General features: G+C 42.3%; 1 protein-coding gene across 1 annotated transcript in view; it reads left to right on the top strand.

Annotated features, from left to right (window-relative positions):
* Window positions 1-19806, top strand: part of HDDC2 (HD domain containing 2) — a 55495-nt gene extending 35689 nt beyond the window's left edge. Inside the window, exons 5-6 of the mRNA XM_029596535.1 lie at window positions 10106-10244; window positions 18633-19806. Coding sequence (XP_029452395.1) covers window positions 10106-10244; window positions 18633-18730 — 237 coding nt within the window. The 3' untranslated portion in view covers window positions 18731-19806. The remainder of the gene's footprint in view (window positions 1-10105; window positions 10245-18632) is intronic.
* The last annotated feature ends 228 nt before the right edge of the window (window positions 19807-20034 follow it).

A 20034-nucleotide genomic window follows, 5' to 3' on the forward strand; every position in this document is an offset into this window, starting at 1 on the left:
AAGCAAAAGTATATAAATTCTGATCCTCAAGAGCCACACACAGGCCAGGTTTTCAGGATATGAATATGCACGAGAGGGAGTTGCATACACTACCTCTAATTGTATGCAGAACTATCTCGTGCATATTCTGAAAACCTGGCCTGTGTGTGGCTCTCAAGGACCAGAGTTGACCACCCCTGGTATAATTGGTTCAGCAGCTCTTGCATACGTCTCACCACCTCACCCCATCTTCCTGTGGCTTTTTTGTTGGGTTTTTTTTTTTATTCCATTCAAAGACTGCTTTATTTTTTTCATCTGTTGTCATATTGATGACATCGTTGTCTGCGTGAACAATGCCCAGTGCAGAAGGCAAAGCAATGTGGCTGGCAACATGAGGGTTTTGCCCCCATAGCGTGAGCTGTAAGCAGGAGAAAAGTGCAAATGCATTCCTTGTTTCAGAAGATGCAGTGGAATAAAATATGTAACCAAGAAGAACATTCCTCCAAGCAACAGGATTAAAAATAGATGCAGCAGAGATGAGCAGAGCAGTCATACCGATTTAAAAAAAAAAACCAAAAAACATGTGAACGGTGTTAACAGAGCCACCATTAATATAGTCACTAGGTGATGCCAGGGAAAAGTTAAGCCGCTTGGCAGAAGACAAACATAAATATAATTTTAAATGTAAAATGATTGGGGCTGATCTAACGGCTCAGTGGCTGTTCTGCGTGTTCCCAGGTCTTGCCAAAACTGAAGGCTGTCTCGATCGTCGCTCAACAGCAGCACCTAGTGGCCAGACCTGGTGTGCATGTGTACTGGGTTCTGGAGGGAGCTGTGCAGGTAGTGGTCCCTGGTTGAGGATTATCAATATAATGGCTAGACTAGATGGGTGGGGAGACAGTGGTAAAAATAGGAGGGTGAACCCTAGGTAGTTGCGAAGGGAAGGCTCATGGTCCCACACCACCAACTCCCTCTCTCCCTCTTCCAAGGACTACTTCCAAATGAATTGGAAGCCATCATCATCATCATTTCTTTATGGCACGCCTTTCTAGCCAGGGAGTACAAGGCATGTTACAGAAATATAGTGGATACAGTGTGATTTGCTTGATAGCGGTGAGTTAAGAATTGGTGTATAGGATTACTGTGCTTATAAGGCAGATGTAGAAGGTTGAGGTGATTACATAATAGGTGTGAGAGTGTACGGTGGATACTTAGCAATATGTAAGTGAGGTACATCATATATATATATATATATAGAGAGAGAGAGAAAACAGTGGATGCAGAACTGTATCTTCTGCAGTACATTATATAAATAGTGCAGTATAGTTTAGGTACCAGTAGTTTAGGAGCTATATACAAAGTTTTAGTAGTGTAAGAGCATAAAGTTTTATGTAAAAGTAGACCAGGTATAGGCAGTTGCAGTGAAGTTTATATTTTTATGTACAGTGTATTTGGTAGTATTTCTGTCATCGGTTGACAGCAAATGCTGCTTTAAAGAGCCAGGTGTTGACCACTGCCCTGAAGGACAAGAAACATGGGGCGGCAGGCAGTTCCATAGTGCTGGGACAGAGCCTGTGACGTCGTCTTCCTGGTGTCTGAGACACACAGTTTTGGGTGAAGGTACCACTTGATGATCTTCAGTTTGCAAGCATAGGAGATGGGTGAGAGGCCCTTTGAGGAAGGTCAGAATCATGCCTTTGAATAAATTATAGGCTAGGAATAGTAGTTTAAATTTTGTTCAAAAGAGTGTTGGGAGCCAGTGCAATGTTTTTAGGATGAGAGTATCGTGTGCAGATTTGTTAGTCTTTGCAAACAGGCAAGCCGCACCGATTCAGGGTGGGAGATTCCAGCATGGAGAGCACAACAGTCCAGTTGCGAGGTTAACAAAACTTGGACAAGGGTCACGAAGGCACTGTCATCCAATGGGCGTCGTACATGGCAGAGGTGGTAAAAAGCCTGAAGGAGCAGGAGGATGTGGCTAGACCAAAAGAAGAAAGTGAAATTATTTACAGATTTTTAATCTCACAGCTTCTGTCACTGTCTCGGTTTATGGTCTTGTAATGGGAGGAAAAGAGAGAAAAACGCCAAAAAAGATGGCCTAAAACACGGTTCTGGCAGATATTGAGGAAGGAGAGGGGCGGGGAGTCCTGCAGGTGTCGTATTAAGGGCAGAGAATATATAATTCTGAGCTGTGATTTCATGTGCATGGAGCAGGATTATGGGCACTGAGAGTTCTCTTTCACATAAGATTGACAAAGCAGCCGATCTCATTTTTGGGTTTTCTCCCTCCTCCTCTAATCTTCCTAGGTTAAGGTGCTTTGCAATAAGAGTATGTTGCTGACGTTGTTGTGATCAAATTAGAGGAGCAGAGAGACTTCTCAGCTCCCCGCTTCCTGGTCATACTGTCCTGTCTCTTCTGTTACGTGTTGTCATTAAAGAAAAGAAAAATCTTCATTTCCTTCTAAATTGGGAAACAAAAGTCTGATCAACAATGGAAAGGGCGGAGGCTCTCAGAGAGCCAGAGGACTAAGGAAGAATTAGAAGCAATCCTTTTTATTTTTCCCCAAAAGATGATGAAAATAAGCAAGAGACAGGCTGCTTGCCCCAATGCCCTGTTTCAAGTGAAGTGCCACTTTGAGGAGCGATGTTTTGCTTGAAATGGCATTGAGAGAGCCCAGGTCTGGCCTTGAAGGCAGTATGTCTTTTGCTGGTTTAAACCAATTTGCAGGGGGAACAAGACATAAGAACATAAGAAATTGCCATGCTGGGTCAGACCGAGGGTCCATCAAGCCCAGCATCCTGTTTCCAACAGTGGCCAAACCAGGCCACAAGAACCTGGCAATTATCCAAACACTAAGAAGATCCCATGCTACTGATGCAATTAATAGCAGTGGCTATTCCCTAAGTATAATTAGTAGCCATTAATGGATTTCTCCTCCAAGAACTTATCCAAACCTTTTTTGAACCCAGCTACACTAACTGCACTAACCACATCCTCTGGCAACAAATTCCAGAGCTTTATTGTGCATTGAGTGAAAAAGAATTTTCTCAGATTAGTCTTAAATGTGCTACTTGCTAACTTCATGGAATGCCCCCTAGTCCTTCTATTATTCGAAAGTGTAAATAACCGAGTCACATCTACTCGTTCAAGACCTCTCATGATCTTAAAGACCTCTATCATATCCCCCCTCAGCCTCGGACATGCATGCTCTTACTTTTCCTCAGTCCTCTACAGTGTCTGCATTCTTCCCTTTTGCCCTCTGTGCAGCTGAATAGTTTTTGATTGCCTGGCAGAACCATTAAAAATATAAAGAGACAGGTAGGATGAGCAGAAGTTAAAAAAAAAACAAAAAACAACCCATAGGAAGGAAGAGAAATTGGAGTGGAGGAAACTTCAGAGATGAGGGGGAAATGTCTGCAAACATGATAGAGATGCCGTAAAAGAGGAGGAAAAGATGAGACTAAAGTCGAATGAGAGTATCAGATTATAGGGGAGAGAGGTAAGGAAGCATTTCGTTGCAAAACCGCTGGTGGATGTGTGGAAGAGGCAAACATTATTAGAATTTAAGAGAGCCTGGGGAAGCACAGAGGATCCACGGAGGAGGGGAAATGAGGCAAAAACGGAAGATCCAGCAGGGTCCGGTAGTGTTGCAATTGGTAGGGAACCTTTTGACTGCACAGACCTTGCATTCATCATCTGCCTTTTTATTTTTAGATTTCTATGTAGTACTGTTGAGATCGGTGTAGAAAATGTAATTGGATATGGTGCACCCGCGATGTACTGTTACATTTTATTAAGAGGAAAGGAGAGGGGCAGGGGGGCTGGCAGGGGCAGCAAAAGCTTCTCCGGGCAGTATGAGCAGCAGGCCGCCAGCAGCTGTGGTAACTGATGTCACGCGGGGATTCGGAAACTCCTCCAGGAGCGGAACGCCCTTGCGGTGTTGTCCTGTCGCGTCCTCCTCCCCCCCAATAATGGGGCCGATGCAAAGAATCAGTGTGGAAAATGGGCGCTCAGTGCTGAGTGCCCGCCTCCCTAACGCGTGCCCAGCACCTCTCCTGGACCCGAGATTGAATATTTAAATGAGAGGGGTCACGCTGCCAAGGAGGACAATTTAAAAAAAAAAAAAAGTTTTAAACCTTTTGGTTCCTTCGACTTAATATCACCACCGTATTAAGTTGGAGGATGTACGAAAAGCAGTATTTTCTGCTTTTCTGTACACTGCTTTGGGCTGTTCAGAAATTGCCTGCTCTGTGCAGGCGTTTACATTCTGAGCCTAAAAATGTGCAGGTCGGGCGCACTTTTTTTTTTTTTGATCTGGGGAGAATAGCTAATAGCTTTATCAACATGCGTTTGCATGTGATGCGCAGTATTAATTTTGCGGGGGGGGGGGGGGGGGGGTTGGACACGTTAATCCCTTAAGGCCAGATTTTAAAAACCCGGCGCGTGAAAACCGGCAGATAAGAGCGTGGCCGGGATTGTCAGACACCTCCAGCCACGCGTGTAGCTCCCGGCACGTGCTGAAGGCCGGCTTGAGGAAAAGGTGTAGACGGGCCAGCGACATTAGGCTGCTGAAGCCCGCACCAGGATCCGACCGGCACACGCAACCTGCTGCTGCACAGGAGAGTGGGTAAGTCGTCAAACAAAAAAACTAGCATAGTTAGCTGGGTTTTAGGGGTCGGGATTAGTAGGGGAAAAGGGAGGCAGGTAGGGGGTCTAGGAATTTCCCTCCCAGTCCGCTCCTTTATTGGAACGGACTGGGAGGGAACTGGGATTAGGGCCTATTGCGTCGCCATGCCCATGGTGTAACCCCCCCCCTTCCCCCTTAATGTGCATGATTCAGCATTCGTGCGCCAGTATAAAATCGGGCGCACATGTGCGTGCGGGTAGCCGATTTTTATAACCTGTGGACGCACGCACGTGGGTTTTTAAATTAACCTTTTTATAGTAAAAGGGGGTTGTGGATGCGCAACCAAAACTTGTGTCCAGCTACAGGTTAAACAGTGCGCTCAGCTGAGTGCAGTGTATTGCATCGGCCCCAACTTTTTTTTTTTTTTTAGAGGGTAAGGAGGAGGATGGCTGGGAGTAGATGGGGGAACGCATTTAACTGATGAATGAACATACCCCACCCTTCCTGCATATGCAGCCTGTGCACTCCTATACTCCCCTTCCAACCAGGCCCTCTTGCTCTCTCCCAGTCTCCCACTCTCTCTGTCCTCGGCGGAGCCCTTCCTCTTTCTTGCAGACCCCAATTGGGCTTTAAGAAGCCTCTTTTCTCTTTCAGGCCCCGATGCAAGGAAAATGGGGAGGCAGTGGAACTTCTCTCGTCTAAATTCCATCGGGGTTTCTTAACCTGGTTCCTGGGATCCCCATTCCTCACCACTGGTCTGATCGTTCAGAATATTCTCAATGAATATACATTGGGTATATTTGCATATATTAGGTCTAGAAAGCAGGTAGGTGTATGCAGATGTATTTTATGTATATTCATTTTGGATATATATATATATATATACAGAGACACAGACAGAGACACACACTCTGTCTTAGTGCAGGCAGTTTTAGAATTGCATATATATCTCTCCTATCCAAGTCCTTAAAGAAGGAAGGAGAGGGGAAGGAATCCAGCACTGCTGTTTCAAAGGGAAATTAAACACAAGAAAAACAACCCTTGAACATGGCTAACACAAATATCAGTTAAAGTGCAATCTGAAGTCTGAGGTTCCTTAACTAAGTGCCACATCAAAAGCAGACTTAGGCATCAAAAGGATTTTTTTAATTTCTTGATTAACCTTAAATCAACAATACCACCCAGGCAGTGTACACACTTACAGCAAGAGCCAAGTCCTGCAAGAGAGGGGCGACCCTATTGGATTTACCTTTAACAAAGGTCGCCAAATGCTTTGGTTGAATAAATAGACAACTGCAGTCTGATTACACACTGGCAGGGAAACCTTAACACATGTTGTAGACCTAAGTCCACCACCACTCTTCGATTTGAGTGACCCTGAAAACATCAGAGAAAGCACATATTTTACATCCCCAAAATAGAACATCTCTCTTGGAAAACCATTTCAAGGTATCCTCTTTATTGATTCTATCGCAAAAGTTACTTATTTTCATATTTATATTCTGCCATTTCCAGAAAGCAGAGTTCAGAATATAAATCATAATACAAACAGTAAAAAGGTAGCTCAATAGATTTACCTCTCCTGTGAGGTCTCTCAATAAAAAGGAAGAAAGTACTACTACTACTACTACTACTACTACTCTTTCTTTCACTACACGACATACTTAGCACGGTACAAACACACAAAAAAGACAGTCCCTGCTCATTAGAGCTTACAATCTAATAAGACAAACATACAGGACAAGAGACTTGGAATATTTCATAAAGCAAGGCAATGGTTTAAAAAGAAAAGTTATGAGGCTAAAAGCAGACAATCAGGCCTAAGGTTTAAAAGCAGCCTAAAAAGGTGGGTCTTTAGATGGGATTTAAACGTGGCAAGAGGGAGCATGACGTATCAGTTCAGGAAGACTATTCCAAGCACATGGCACAGCCAGGTGGAAAGCACGGAGTCAGGAATTGGCAGTAGAGGAGAAGGGCACATATAATAGTGACTTATCTGCTGAGTGGAGTGCACGAGGAGGGACGCAGAGAGAGATAAGAGAGGAGAGGTAGTGAGCTGCAGAGTGAAGGCATTTGTAGGTGAAAAAGAAGAGCTTGAACTCCAAATTTGCGGCTGATACAAAATTATTCAGAGTAGTTAAATCACAAGCGGATTGTGATACATTACAGGAAGACCTTGCAAGACTGGAAGATTGGGCATCCAAATGGCAGATGAAATTTAATGTGGACAAGTGCAAGGTGTTGCATATAGTAGGGAAAAATAACCCATGCTGTAGTTACACGATGTTAGGTTCCATATTAGGAGCTACCACCCAGGAAAAAGATCTAGGCATCATAGTGGATAATACTTTAAAATCGTCGGCTCAGTGTGCTGCAGCAGTCAAAAAAGCAAACAGAATGTTAGGAATTATTAGGAAGGGAATGGTTAATAAAATGGAAAATGTCATAATGCCTCTATATCGCTTCATGGTGAGACCGCACCTGGAATACTGTGTACAATTCTGGTCGCCGCATCTTAAAAAAGATATAGTTGCGATGGAGAAGGTACAAAGAAGGGCAACCAAAATGATAAAGGGGATGGAACAGCTCCCCTATGAGGAAAGGCTGAAGAGGTTAGGGCTGTTCAGCTTGGAGAAGAGAAGGCTGAGAGGGGATATGATAGAGGTCTTTAAGATCATGAGAGGTCTTGAACGAGTAGATGTGAATCTGTTGTTTACACTTTCGAATAATAGAAGGACTAGGGGGCATTCCATGAAGTTAGCAAGTAGCACATTTAAGACTAATCGGAGAAAATTCTTTTTCACTCAACGCACAATAAAGCTCTGGAATTTGTTGCCAGGGGATATGGTTAGTGCAGTTAGTGTAGCTGGGTTCAAAAAAGGTTTGGATAAGTTCTTGGAGGAGAAGTCCATTAACTGCTATTAATCAAGTTGACTTAGGGAATAGCCACTGCTATTAATTGCATCAGTAGCATGGGATCTTCTTGGTCTTTGGGTAATTGCCAGGTTCTTGTGGCCTGGTTTGGCCTCTGTAGGAAACAGGATGCTGGGCTTGATGGACCCTTGGTCTGACCCAGCATGGCAATTTCTTATGTTCTTATGTAACTGTATGCGGGAGTGGATAGGGAGCCGATGCGGTGACTTCAGAAGAGGGGTTATGGGAGCATAGCAACTCTAGAAAAAGATAAGTTGCACAGATGAATTTAGGATAGATTGAAGTGGAGAGAAGGCTTGCCGGGAGCCCTGTGAGGAACAGATTGCAATAGTCTTAAGTGGGAAGAGATGAGTGGATAAAGATTCTGGTAGTTTGTTCAGAAAGGAAGTGATGGATTTCGCCGAATATCAGATCTTTATGAAGATTGACAGATTAGTTCACTTGTGACTACCATAGTTTGGTTTGATAGTTTTTAGCCTTTTTTTCAGTGGTGAGTGGTAAAAATTTACCTCCTTTTTTCTTTTGTGTTTGTTACATATTTTCATTTTTTCCTTTGCATTTTTTAAAGCTTTTTTCGTAGTTTTTAAATGTTGTCCTGTGAATTTATATGGATGTATACTATTTGTATCCTGTTACTATTGTTGTCAGTTTCACTTATTACTTTAATATTCTTTTTTATTCTATTAAATGTCATCTATTGTTTTGTCAGTCTCTTTTTTTTTTTTTTTTTTGGTTCTATGAATATATTTGAGTGGCTTTAAATTTATTCAAAGTATTAATAAGGTATTTTTCTATGTTGATCCTTTAATAGATTTGTAATAAATTGTATGAATAAAACTTTTGAGGTATAGCATTGTTTAATTGGTATATTGGCTCTTGCTGTACAATCTTTGGGAACCCTTCTGCTCTTCTTTCTGTCTATCCTTGACAGATGGTGCTGCTACTCCACCAATTCATTCAGCACTGTTCAGTCAATATAATTTATACTCTGTATCAGTGTCCCATTGATTATCCTCCTTCCACCACATCTCTGAAATGCCTGTTATGTCTATATCCTTATATAATGCCAAACATTCTAACTCTAATCTTACTATTCAGACTTCTAACATTTACATACAGACATTTTAAAGGATGTTTTTTCATTTGTATTTCTCTTTGTATTCATAATCTGCTTATTAGCTGAAAATACAGGCAATTTAGAGTAATTCACATCTGTGTGCTCTTTATTTACATCTATCTAGGTTGCTTCTATCTTAACCACAACCTCTATACTAGGATATTCTAACTTCCTTGTTTTGCACATATCTTTAGAAGATACTGCCCTCCAAACCATGTGCTTCTGAGCAACTACTGACTTTCCCCTATAGTTTAGTTGATAAGCTACTCTATCTCCTTTTTAAATATTAAAACATGTAGTATTACCAGCACTGTACTCTCAACTGATAACCCCCCCCCCCCTCCCAAAATGGTCATCTATCTCCCTTCCACCCTAAGGAACCTTCACGGCTCTGCTGACCTCTACCTTCACCATCCTTTTCCCTAGCTGCTCATTTTTCCTCTCTTTTGAAGTAATGTACTTCCACAAGGAGCCCTGGGCCCCACCACTGTTAGTAGAGCAACTGCAGTCACTCAGTGTTGGGACTGTGAACCAACATATGCTCATAGTCCCTGCTATGGCTCCTCTTCCTTCATCAGAGACTAGGCATGCTCTGTCTCACAGACTGTGAGGCCCCAGTAGGCAGTTCTCTTCTGCCAGCGGAGGCATCTGTGGCTCCTGGGAACTGGTTGGTCAGTCATCTCAGCTGCTTAGCCCACACTTCTTACTTGTGGCCATCTTGTAGGCTTTCAGACAACAGGATGCCAGAGCTTGGTTCTCATTATCCATCCCCCTGCGGAATCCTACTTTCAGACTTTGTCTCACTGAGTTGACTCTAGCATATTCCAAGCTTCTCTGGATTTGCTGGTTCATCTCATCTGGTCATCCTGTTTCCAGTTCATTTGTGCTTCATTCTGTGTTCCTGCTGAGTCCTGGTTCAGGGGCTACTACTTAAGCCCTGTTGGCCACCAACATCCAAGGGCTCAACCGGAAGGGAAAGTGGTCATTGCAGGCAGAAGAAGCCTTGCTGCTGTAGCTGGAATCTGTCTGACATGCCTTGCTGGTGTACTGGTCACATCAGCCTCGGGGTCACACACTTGGCTGACTGTGCCGTATCACAGCTGCTTCTTTTTTTTTTTTTTTTGAAAGTGGTATGGCCCAGAATTATCCGGCTGCTGTTTTAGGACAGAACAGAGCTGAAGGGTTAGGGAGGGGAGTGGTGGATGTCAGCAAGGTGAGAAGGCACCAGGATATGGGAAGGAAGAGGGCATGACAGAGTGCTCCTGGGAAGCAGGTAGTCAGAAGACTGCTAACCATTATATTGCTGGCCACCAGCCTCCATTAATGGAAACCTGTCAGGCTGGCTGAGTGCTAGCTGTTTGGCTTTCCTAAAGTCACAAGGTAAGCCAAACGGATAGTATAATTTGCAGAATAATTTCAAATGCTTTGATTGTAACTGTTTGTGTAGGAATATGAGTACCAGTCCAGTGCAGAAGCCAAATTTGTGAAAGATCTGGATCAGTGTGAAATGATTCTTCAGGCACTCGAGTATGAGGAGCTGGAGAGGAAACCTGGAAGGCTGCAGGAATTTTACGATTCAACAGCAGGTATGATTTTGTTTTGGGGTGGGTGGGGGTTTAAATACTTTAAAAAAGGTGGTAGGAGTAACACACTGATGCCTCATTCTGGCCTGTGTTACCTCTGCTATCCACGTCCTGATACTCCGAAAGAAAACTCTGCACTGGTTTTATGTGGTAAATAAATATGCTCTAGGATCTACTTTAAGACTACTAAATATGCTTCATCTGGGATTAGTGCAGCGATATCCACCATTGACTCTTCAGGATCTCCACTGTATACCCCTCCAAAGCTCCAGTATTCCATTATGCTTTCCAGCATCTGACATTTCACCTAGGGTATCTAAACCTTCAGCAATTAACTGCAGATCTCTCGTAAAATACGTATCAAACTCCTGGATCTCGGTAATAAATGCATCCATGGCTCAGTCCGTTACTGTCTCGCAATCCCAATCTGCACTGGGTACCACCTGTTCTTTGTTCCCAGTCTGGACCTGTGCTGACTCTCTGCACTGAATGGGCTTCATCTGGCTTTCATGCTGCCGCCTCTTGCACGCTCTCTGGAATGATCTGCCACCTGAATTTCCACAAGACTGCCTCCTTAATTCTGTTTGGATCAAAACTTGAAGGTGGGGGGGGGGGCCTTGTGCCATGTAATCCCTCAATTATCACAGGAAAATTGATTTAAAATCACATGGCCATGGAGTATTTATGTGTTGAAAAGATGTCCAGCAGTAAAAGAGACAAAAGTGAGCCAATTTTCATGGTGTCTTCTGGAATAAATAGGACCAAGCATGAAACCCCCCTCTATTCCCCCTAGAGCAGTGGTTCTCAACATTTTTCCCCATCGTGACACACCTGACAGACCACGCTCACATGTGTGACACACTGCTCATTACAATTCATGGCGGAAATAAATATTTTATTGTTAAGAATGACACAAGGGAAAGACAAGTACTCTGTCTGAACAGAAACTTAATAAATAGTAAACATCCCACACCAAAACAGCACCAATTTCCAGCACTCAAACAGTAACCACCTTACCTAAGAAAAAAAAGCAATACTGAAAATATTGCACCAGGCCTTAAGACACAAATACACCTCCTAATAGGAAAACAGACCAAGCCAGGCTAGAGCCCTACACAGAAACTACACGCCAGCAGAAAACCTCACCTGAATCACATGTGCTGACCCTCACCTAACAAAGAATAAAGAGACCAAAACGCATAACTAGAAACATGCAGACAAAAACTGAATTGGAAACCGCAACAAGCCAGAGTCTCTGTATGCAGTGTAACAAAGGTAAAAAAAAAAAGAAACATCACCAGTCCTTATAAAAACAATCACAAAATATAAAATCAATAGCAAAACCATGCTAACAAAAAGAACAGATTTCAAAATAGCTGATGAATGGAATATCCAATAATTAAAAACTTAGATCAAAAATTTCTAGATACCAATATAAAATTTCAAAATAGCAGGCACAAAACACCCAATAATGAAAAATAAGGTTAAAAATATGCTTTGCTCTGCATACCTGAGAAGGTTTGATATCCAGGTGCTCTGAAATTGTTTTGAATTTGCAGGAGGAGGGATGGTTTACTTGCAACTTTCTCCTCTCTCTGTCACATACAAGCTCTCTCTCTCACACTGGCTCTCAATCACACACACACATATATTCACATGCGCGCGCTCTCTCTCTTATATAGGTTCTTAATCACACATTTACACACATGCTGTCTGTCTTTTCAGACTTACAGGCTTTCAATCACACACTTACATACATGCTGTCTCTTTCTCACACACACTCTCATTCACATACTTACACACATTCTCTCACAGCCTCTGAATCACGATCTCGCATGCTCTCTCAATCACACAGATACACATGTTCGCTCTCTTACTTATAACACAGGCTCTTAATCATACATACACATGATCTCTCTCACACATACAGGTTCTCAATCATACACTTACTTTCACGCTATCTCTCTCACACACAAAGGATCTCAATCACACACATTCTCTCACACAAACAGGTTTTCATTCACACACACATATACAGGCTCTCAGTCACTCACTTACATACATACTGTCTCACACACAGGATCTCAAACTCACATCCTTGCTCGCTCACTCACTCATGCTCCCTCTCCCCCCACCGAACTAGAGACAGTAGCAGCCTCCTCCACTTCCAGCCTTAACAACAGCAGCAGCCTCCTCCACTTCAGCCCTTGCGGATTCGAGAAAAGATTGCCATCCGCTGCAGGGGCTAACGTTTCTCCTCTTTTGCTCTACGCCATGCTACTCTTCTTCAGGCCAATGCTGCCCGCACTAGCATGGTCCTCTTCCGGGTCACTGGGGGGGGGGGGTCAGGAAGAAGAGACCATGTTGGTGCCATGTTCCACCCAGGCTATATCAGCATTTTAAGCCTGGGCGGACGATTAATTCCTATTTCGCTGGGGCAGCTGGGTCAGCGGGGGACTGGGAAGTGTGGCGACACACCTGCGTGTTTCTTGGTGACACACTGGTGTAAACTGCTGCCCTAGAGGGATCAATCATGCAGAGCTGCGGTGCTTGCTGCAGACTAATGGAAATGCTGTAAGGGAGATCAGGGGGTGGTTGGCTCAGTTTTTGGCCTTCCAAAGCAGTGTTGCTGAAACAAGAGACCGAGCAATGTGGAAGATTGTGTGGCTCAACTGACATCTAAAACGAAGCTACTTGATTTGATGCAAAAGGACATGGAAAACCTATCTTAAACAGAATCCCATAGTAATCTTAGGATTCTGGATCTCCCTGAAGGAATAGAAGGCTCAAACATGGTTTGGTAGTTGAAATAGATCTTCCCGAAACTGTTGAACATCCAGTTTGCCAAGGAATTTGAAAGAGAGTGAGCCCTCTGTACTCCCATCTCACCCAGTGCCCAACAGAAAGTACCTGAAGTCAATTGTGGCTAAGATTTTGTCATACTCTCAGGTGCTAGAAATAATGACAGCTAAGGCAAAGCTCCACTTCCACTCAAGGGAAAGAAGATTGTGATCAAGTGCTTCCCGTTTGTGTGTGGGTTAGATATTATGTAACTTGGGGATTTTATCCACGGTTAAGGTTCTGCCCATCGGCACTTGTTTCGCACCTATTTTTTCTCCCTCCTTTTCACTGTTACCTTTTGGTTACAGAGTTGTTTCTTTCTTTCTTTTTTAATAGAATTTTGTGCCTTTTGGTTTCTAGTAACATTTGGACTGGTTGGATTAAAGGATTGTGTCTAGATGTGAGTCACTGCTGAGATTTTGATGGGTTTATTTGATCTAGGGGGGGTATGTTTAGGAATCTCCCCAAGGCTTTAATGGGGTTCAAGGGTGCCAAAAAGAACTCTAAAAGGAAATCTTCCAATTAGATGTAATAAAAGTAGTGCTAGGTTACTGCTGTAAATATGTCAGTGCATGTGCACAAAATTATAATCATCCACCTACATAGGTTTTTTGTTTAATTTTATGCAAAATGTGAATACTAATTATAGCAGTACTTTATCTGTCTTTGTCTCTAATGAAGAACATCCTTAAAAGTATCTGGAAAAACTAGAAAGTGCGCATAAGCTGACATATATATATATATATATATATATATATATATATATATATATATATATATATATATATATATATATATATATACATACATCTATATACATATATAACATACATACATACATACATACATACATACACACACACACACAGCGATAACCTAGGCCTAATCGTGTCACCTAACCGGAAGATTTCCTTTAAGAGCTGTGTTTTTATATTCTTCTTTGTTTAATGATTCTACTTTTGTGGCAGTGCTTTACACTGTATTTTTCTAGATTTATATGATACCTATGTTATGCAGGCTTGAATGAGTAGTGGACATCTTAGTGGTTGTTGCTAATATATATATATTTTTTAACTGGGGTTGATATGTGATGGATCTCAAACCCAGAAGGTAGATGGGTCAAAATGCTTGCTCATATTGGAAGGAAAGAAATTGATTAATTTTTAAAAAAATTTATATGCCCCAAATGTGGACTCACCTGATTTTTTTTTTTTCCATAGCATTACAAATTGTTAGAGAATGGCAATGCACCACTTATTCTTGGTAGGGATTTTAACCTTGATTTATGTTTTGGACTGGCAGTCTAGATATAAAACTTCAGTTCCTAAATTCTTCAAGGTGGTAAGATTCTTGATATTAAATTGTGGCCTGTTAATCCCCGTAGGGTAATGCACCTGACTGACTAAGAAGAGGAGTTTTGCCTTTTTTATTTTTTAGTTTCCTCATCACATATTTGAGGATTGATTATTTTTTGACCTCCAAAGTGTTGTTCCTTTTATTACATGAATTTAAGATCCACAATATTCTCATATCTGATCACACTACTGTGTTGCAATCCAGGAGCTGTGAAGAATTTTGTACTAACAGTCCAGATTGGACATTTAATTCACCTTTGCTTGAGGACCCTGAAATCTTGACAGAGATAAATGAAGGGATTGAGGATTATTTTCACTTTAGTTAGCTAGAGTTTTTAATGGATATTTGGCATGCTTTTAAGGCTAAATTAAAAGGGGAAATGATTAATTTTGGTGTGGGCTGAGGTGATGCTCGAGCTGGAAAAGGAAATAGCATGTTTAGAATGGAGACAGATTCCTAGCTTAAATACAGTAATCATTTATTAAGAAAGATGCAGGGTACAAAATTCAGATATCACAAATTGCTGAGCCTACAAGCTGAAGGCTTTATTTTTTAACAATATTCAGAATAGACATGGAGAATAATACAGTGGGTTGGTTGGTTGGAAACATCTAGGAACCCAGAAAAATAGAAGTAGAATTTAGGGCATCAGAGTTACTCATGGTAAGAATTATCTATAATGATGCAGAGATCATAGATCAGTTCAACAACTATTCTGGACTGAACAGTTGTGGAGTTGGGCATATTAAAATATCAAGATTTGTAAGAATTTCTAGCTTAAATTGAGAAACTAATTCTCAGCTGAAGATAAAAGCACAGTCCGAAAACCCTTTAATTGAAAAAAAGAGAATTAGTGATCAAATCTGTATAGCACCGTAAATCCCCTGGACCTGATGGATTGTCAGCAGGATTTTTCAAAATCTTACTAAAGTTGAACTTATTTCAGTAATCTTTTTTTCAAGAAGGAAGGGCAAATGGGAGGCAGTGCTTGTGGTATTGGTAAACCCACACAGAGACCCATTGTTAGTTCAAAACTATAGGTCAATATCTGCAATCAACATGGATTGTAAAGTTTATGCTAAAATGCTGAGCTGGAGGTTAAAGTGGGTAAGTGGGTGTTTGATTTATAAGGATCAGCCCAGTTTGCTGCTGTCAATACTCACTTATTTTGTAATGTTCTTTAGCCCCATCCTTTTTTATTTTATCTTTATAATTACAATTCATAAACATCAAGCAATGCACTTGAGAAGAAACAAGTAAGCAAGGAAAATATTTCATCTTACTTTTTATTTATTACATATATCTAACACTGCTACCAAGTCCACAATTTAAAGGGGAATCCTTCTAAAAATCATGCAAAAATGTTATGTGCTGATGGTAACTTAATTTACATTAGCACGGAGGATCCTGGATTAGTAAATTTATCTTTCTTAAATAGATTTTCTGTATTCTTTGGATATAAAATTAACTGAGAGAAATCAGAAATTCTACCTCAATCTCCATTGTAATAAAGCTGTCTTGGGGTAGTTTAACCTTAAATGGATTGTGTCAGGTATGAAGTATAAGTATATTCATTACCAAAATGCTATCTTTGGTTGGTGTTGAAAATAATCTTTGGTAACTTGGAAGATTGTCCATCAGTGCAGGGCTCAACAAATCCTGCGTGCCTGACAACCAGAAAACCCAATATGGCAGCTAGGACATGCTGGCCCGGAAAGCAGAGACATGCCATTGGGTCTGCACAGGCTGAAGAGGAAGTAGTAGTGCCAGTGGGCCAGCAAAGGCCGAAAAGGACTTGATGTCATTTGACCTCATGCCGATTTGAGGAGAAGGAAACATTGTTATTGGGCTGTCAAAGGCTGAAAAAGGAGGTGATGTCATCAGGCCCACAGTGGCTGAAGGAGAGCAGGAAAAGGCCTGAAGGGGAGGCAGTGATGCAGGATCGAAACAAATGCACCATCAGCAGCCTACACAGAACAGCATCAGACCAGAAGAGAGGAGATCTGCTACCTACAGAGGATTCAAATCTAGTGAGTAGGTGGATGGGGGCAGTTTTCAGGAAGCTGAGGCTGTTACTGGCAGTGTGGGGGGGGGGGGGGGCAGTTGAGAGAGGCTGAAGCTGTTTCTGGGGCAGGGAAAGGAATTAAAGGAGGCTGAGGCTACTGATGTGGTGGGAGGGTTGAGGGAGCATGAGGCAGCTGATAGGATGGGTGGAGGGAGGTTTGAGAGAGAATGCTGAAGACAGGATGATGGGGGATGATAATAGATGAGGCAGACTACTTGGGGTGAGGGGCATTGAGAGAGAGACTGCTAGGGACTGGCTGAGAACAGGGGGTGATTGAGAGAGGGAGATTGGTGAGGACCCGGGGCCACAATGACAGATAAAGCAAAGCGGCAATCATCTCAGGCAGAGCTATTAGGAAGGTGCTGGCACACTGACAGCATGCTTGCAAGGGGAGGCCACTGGCTCCGTGCTTGTACTGGCGCATGCAGCAGTGTATTAAGGGCCTGATTCACATACCCATGGAAAGGAAAAAGTCTTATCAGGCTACAAAGGAGCTGCTGCATCCCTCAGTGGGTGAACCTACCCCCCTCCCTCTTCATCTTCAGTAGGAATAACCGGCAGGGCTGTGGTGCTGAGAGCTTGCAGCCACTGGCTCCTAGATCAAAAAAAAACATTTGTCAAGGCCTGCATCAGTAAATGCACACTGTTGTTGGAATGCTGTGCAGATGACATAAATATGAAATTGCTTCTGCTGAGAAAACTAATAGGGTTGGTTGGGTTACGCTGACATGGAAACCAGTGAATGCATATCTTGAGTCCTTGAACTGAATTGTGCTGATTTTAGAGTGGATGATGTGTTTATATCCTAGCGAAAATGGATTCTTTCAGTTCCATGTAAACTTCTTGTATTTTTTCTTCTCTCCTTTTAAAAAGAAAGCAAATGTTTTAAACACCTTTCTTCACGCTGGCTTATCCTGGTACCTCGTTCCTCAGCTTTTTTTCTTGTTCTTCATGGACATGTCACTTACCTTTGGATTGTTTTTCTAATCTTGTGTTTGCTGTTAAGTGTTGCAAGGTGCCGGTTAACAGCTGTAAATAAAAGAAATTAAATTCCTGGAAACTCAACATCAGTGCTCTGACAGCCTTTGCATATTAATCGGGTGTGATCATTGTAGAACAACAGAATATTTAAAGGCCATAGAGCCAACTGGACCTAATTCTCTCCCTCTGCCCCCATTTCAGGGTTAAAATGAAAATAGTATTTGAATATCTCCCTGAAACTTATTTGGCTGCTAAAGCATCTTGTTGAAAGAACAAGTTTGCATATCATTGGACCAGTTCATCAGCCTCGGTGCTGCCCTCCAGTTCCTCCCGTTCATTCTTGTTAAAAGCACCTTTTGAGTCAGCACTTACTGGGTATTTGCCTACTGATCTGCACACTCTGATCCAGCAATGGGTGCGGACTCCCCACCTATGAGTGAAGCCTATTTGGTACTCATTTGGAGACCTGGAATACCAGTGAAACTGAGAGCAACTTTCAGCCCACGAAAAAGTGAAGAGTGAAAACCCGCAGCCTTTAGAAATTCACGTGAATAGGACTCTCCATAAGGAAGTGCTGACTTGCTCAGTGTGTGCGTGGGTCTTCCATCTTGGCTGTATGGGGGGGCGATAGGATGACCATAGAGGCACTCTGCTAAGGCTTTATGGCAGGAAAGGTGACAACGCACCATGGGTATGATCCCTTACTTGCAGGAAGGGATGCAGATGGGGTCAGCTGTGGAGGAGGCTACTCTTCCATCACTCAGCTGGTAAGGCATCCCAGAAAGTGAGCAATAGGGGAGAAAGGCGATGCACTATTTGCAGTGACTACACTCGTGTGGATCTGTTTTTCAATAAAGCAGTGTTAAGTTGCCCTACCAAACTCAGCTTAGGGTCCTGATCTGTTTTTATTTCAGCGTTACTGGTACCCCAGGTAGGCAATGAGTAGATCTGTCAGCACACTGTCTCTCGGAGACTGCATGGGTTGGAGGCAGAGAGGGAAGCCCTTAAAAAGAAACTGCTACAATTAGTAATTTTAGAGGGGGCTTTATGTAATAAAAAAATATGTTCCTGTCTCTTTTTTTTTTTTTCCCAGTCTTGTTCATCCCAGCTGACATTTATACTGTTTCTTTTTTGGCTTTGCTTCACAGGAAACTTTAGTCATCCAGAAATAGTCCAGCTTGTCACGACCATTAATGAGGAAAGAAATTCAAACATTGCTGCAGCCAGAAGCACAGTGGAGCCTTGACACATTTAAGCTTCAAGGAGCTGCCATACAGAAATAAAATATTTATTGTTTTGTATTTTGTGCATGCGTTGAGTGGGGTTGAGGGTGTGCTTACTGTATTATAATGGCAGTTATATTGGATGAGCTCTTTAGAGTATCCCACACAGAGCAGGGTCCTTTCTTTTTATGTCTGTGGGGAAAAACAGACAAGGGCATCTGAAGGGCCCTTTTATGCAGGGGGATATATGTATTTTTAAGCAAGCAAACTGGTGGCCAGTTTGTTTAAATATAGTCTGCAGGAGTGTGACATATGAGGCATTCAGCCCTGCTGGAAAGGGGCAGTGATTTTCCCATGATGCACACTATGCTCTTGCTAACTGAATATACCCAAATCTGCTATGAGGCTGAACTGATGGCTTAGTGGCAGCACTGAAGAATGCAACATATAACTTAAAATATTTTTATTGTACGTCAGGGGGACCGTGAAGCTTCTGTTAACTACGTTGGTACACACACACATTTGCCTGACATAAAAATATTTTAAGTTATAAAGGACATTAATAATTTTGTTGTCCTTCCTTGTTGGCTTCTTCATTGATTATTTTTTGGTTGGACTGCTCGCCCTTGTTGTTGCTTGGCTTAGTGGCAAGCACTGCCATTTGGAAAACTTGATTTCAGTTTCCAAGCCCCAGTTCCTGCTCCTCAGGCTGTCAGGGACGGAGACAGCATTCACAGTGCCCAAGAAGGAGTACCCGCCCTCGCTCAAGGGTGACACCTACTGGCCGAGCTCATAGAGTCATGGTCTTTGCCTCCCTTCTTCACTCTTCTGTTAAGGCTTGTTGCTGCTCTGTGGTTAGGTGGGAGGGGAAAGAGGTTTAAAAATGAGGGGGGAGGGGACACTTTGAAAGATTATGGCACTGTAACTTCAGGAGGGGCCAGTTTTGATTGAGCCACAAACTCAAAGAAGCAGAAACAAAACTGCTAGGCCAATAAAAAAAAAAAAAAAAATTTAGTAGGAGTAGAGGGAGACTCAAACATTCTCTTATCTTAAAACAAAAATGGCCTCTATTTAAAAAAAAAAAAAAAAAAAAAAAAAAGCCTTTTTCCTTTACTTCCAAGTGAAGAAAGGGTCTACTGGGGTAGAGAAGTGCTTTAAAAGCCATCCTCCTGGAAGGACATACAGATCATTTTAGCAATGTGTCAGGAGTAGAGCACAGAGCAGGCAATCAGTGCTATTTAGCTCTAGGTGACTGATGAAACCTCAGCTTAAAAGCCTGTCAGCGGGAAGTGAGAACACATTTCACTACAGGCAAACTAATTATTGC

This window comes from Rhinatrema bivittatum, chromosome 3 (assembly GCF_901001135.1).
Source record: "Rhinatrema bivittatum chromosome 3, aRhiBiv1.1, whole genome shotgun sequence".
NCBI classification, from domain to species: domain Eukaryota; kingdom Metazoa; phylum Chordata; class Amphibia; order Gymnophiona; family Rhinatrematidae; genus Rhinatrema; species Rhinatrema bivittatum.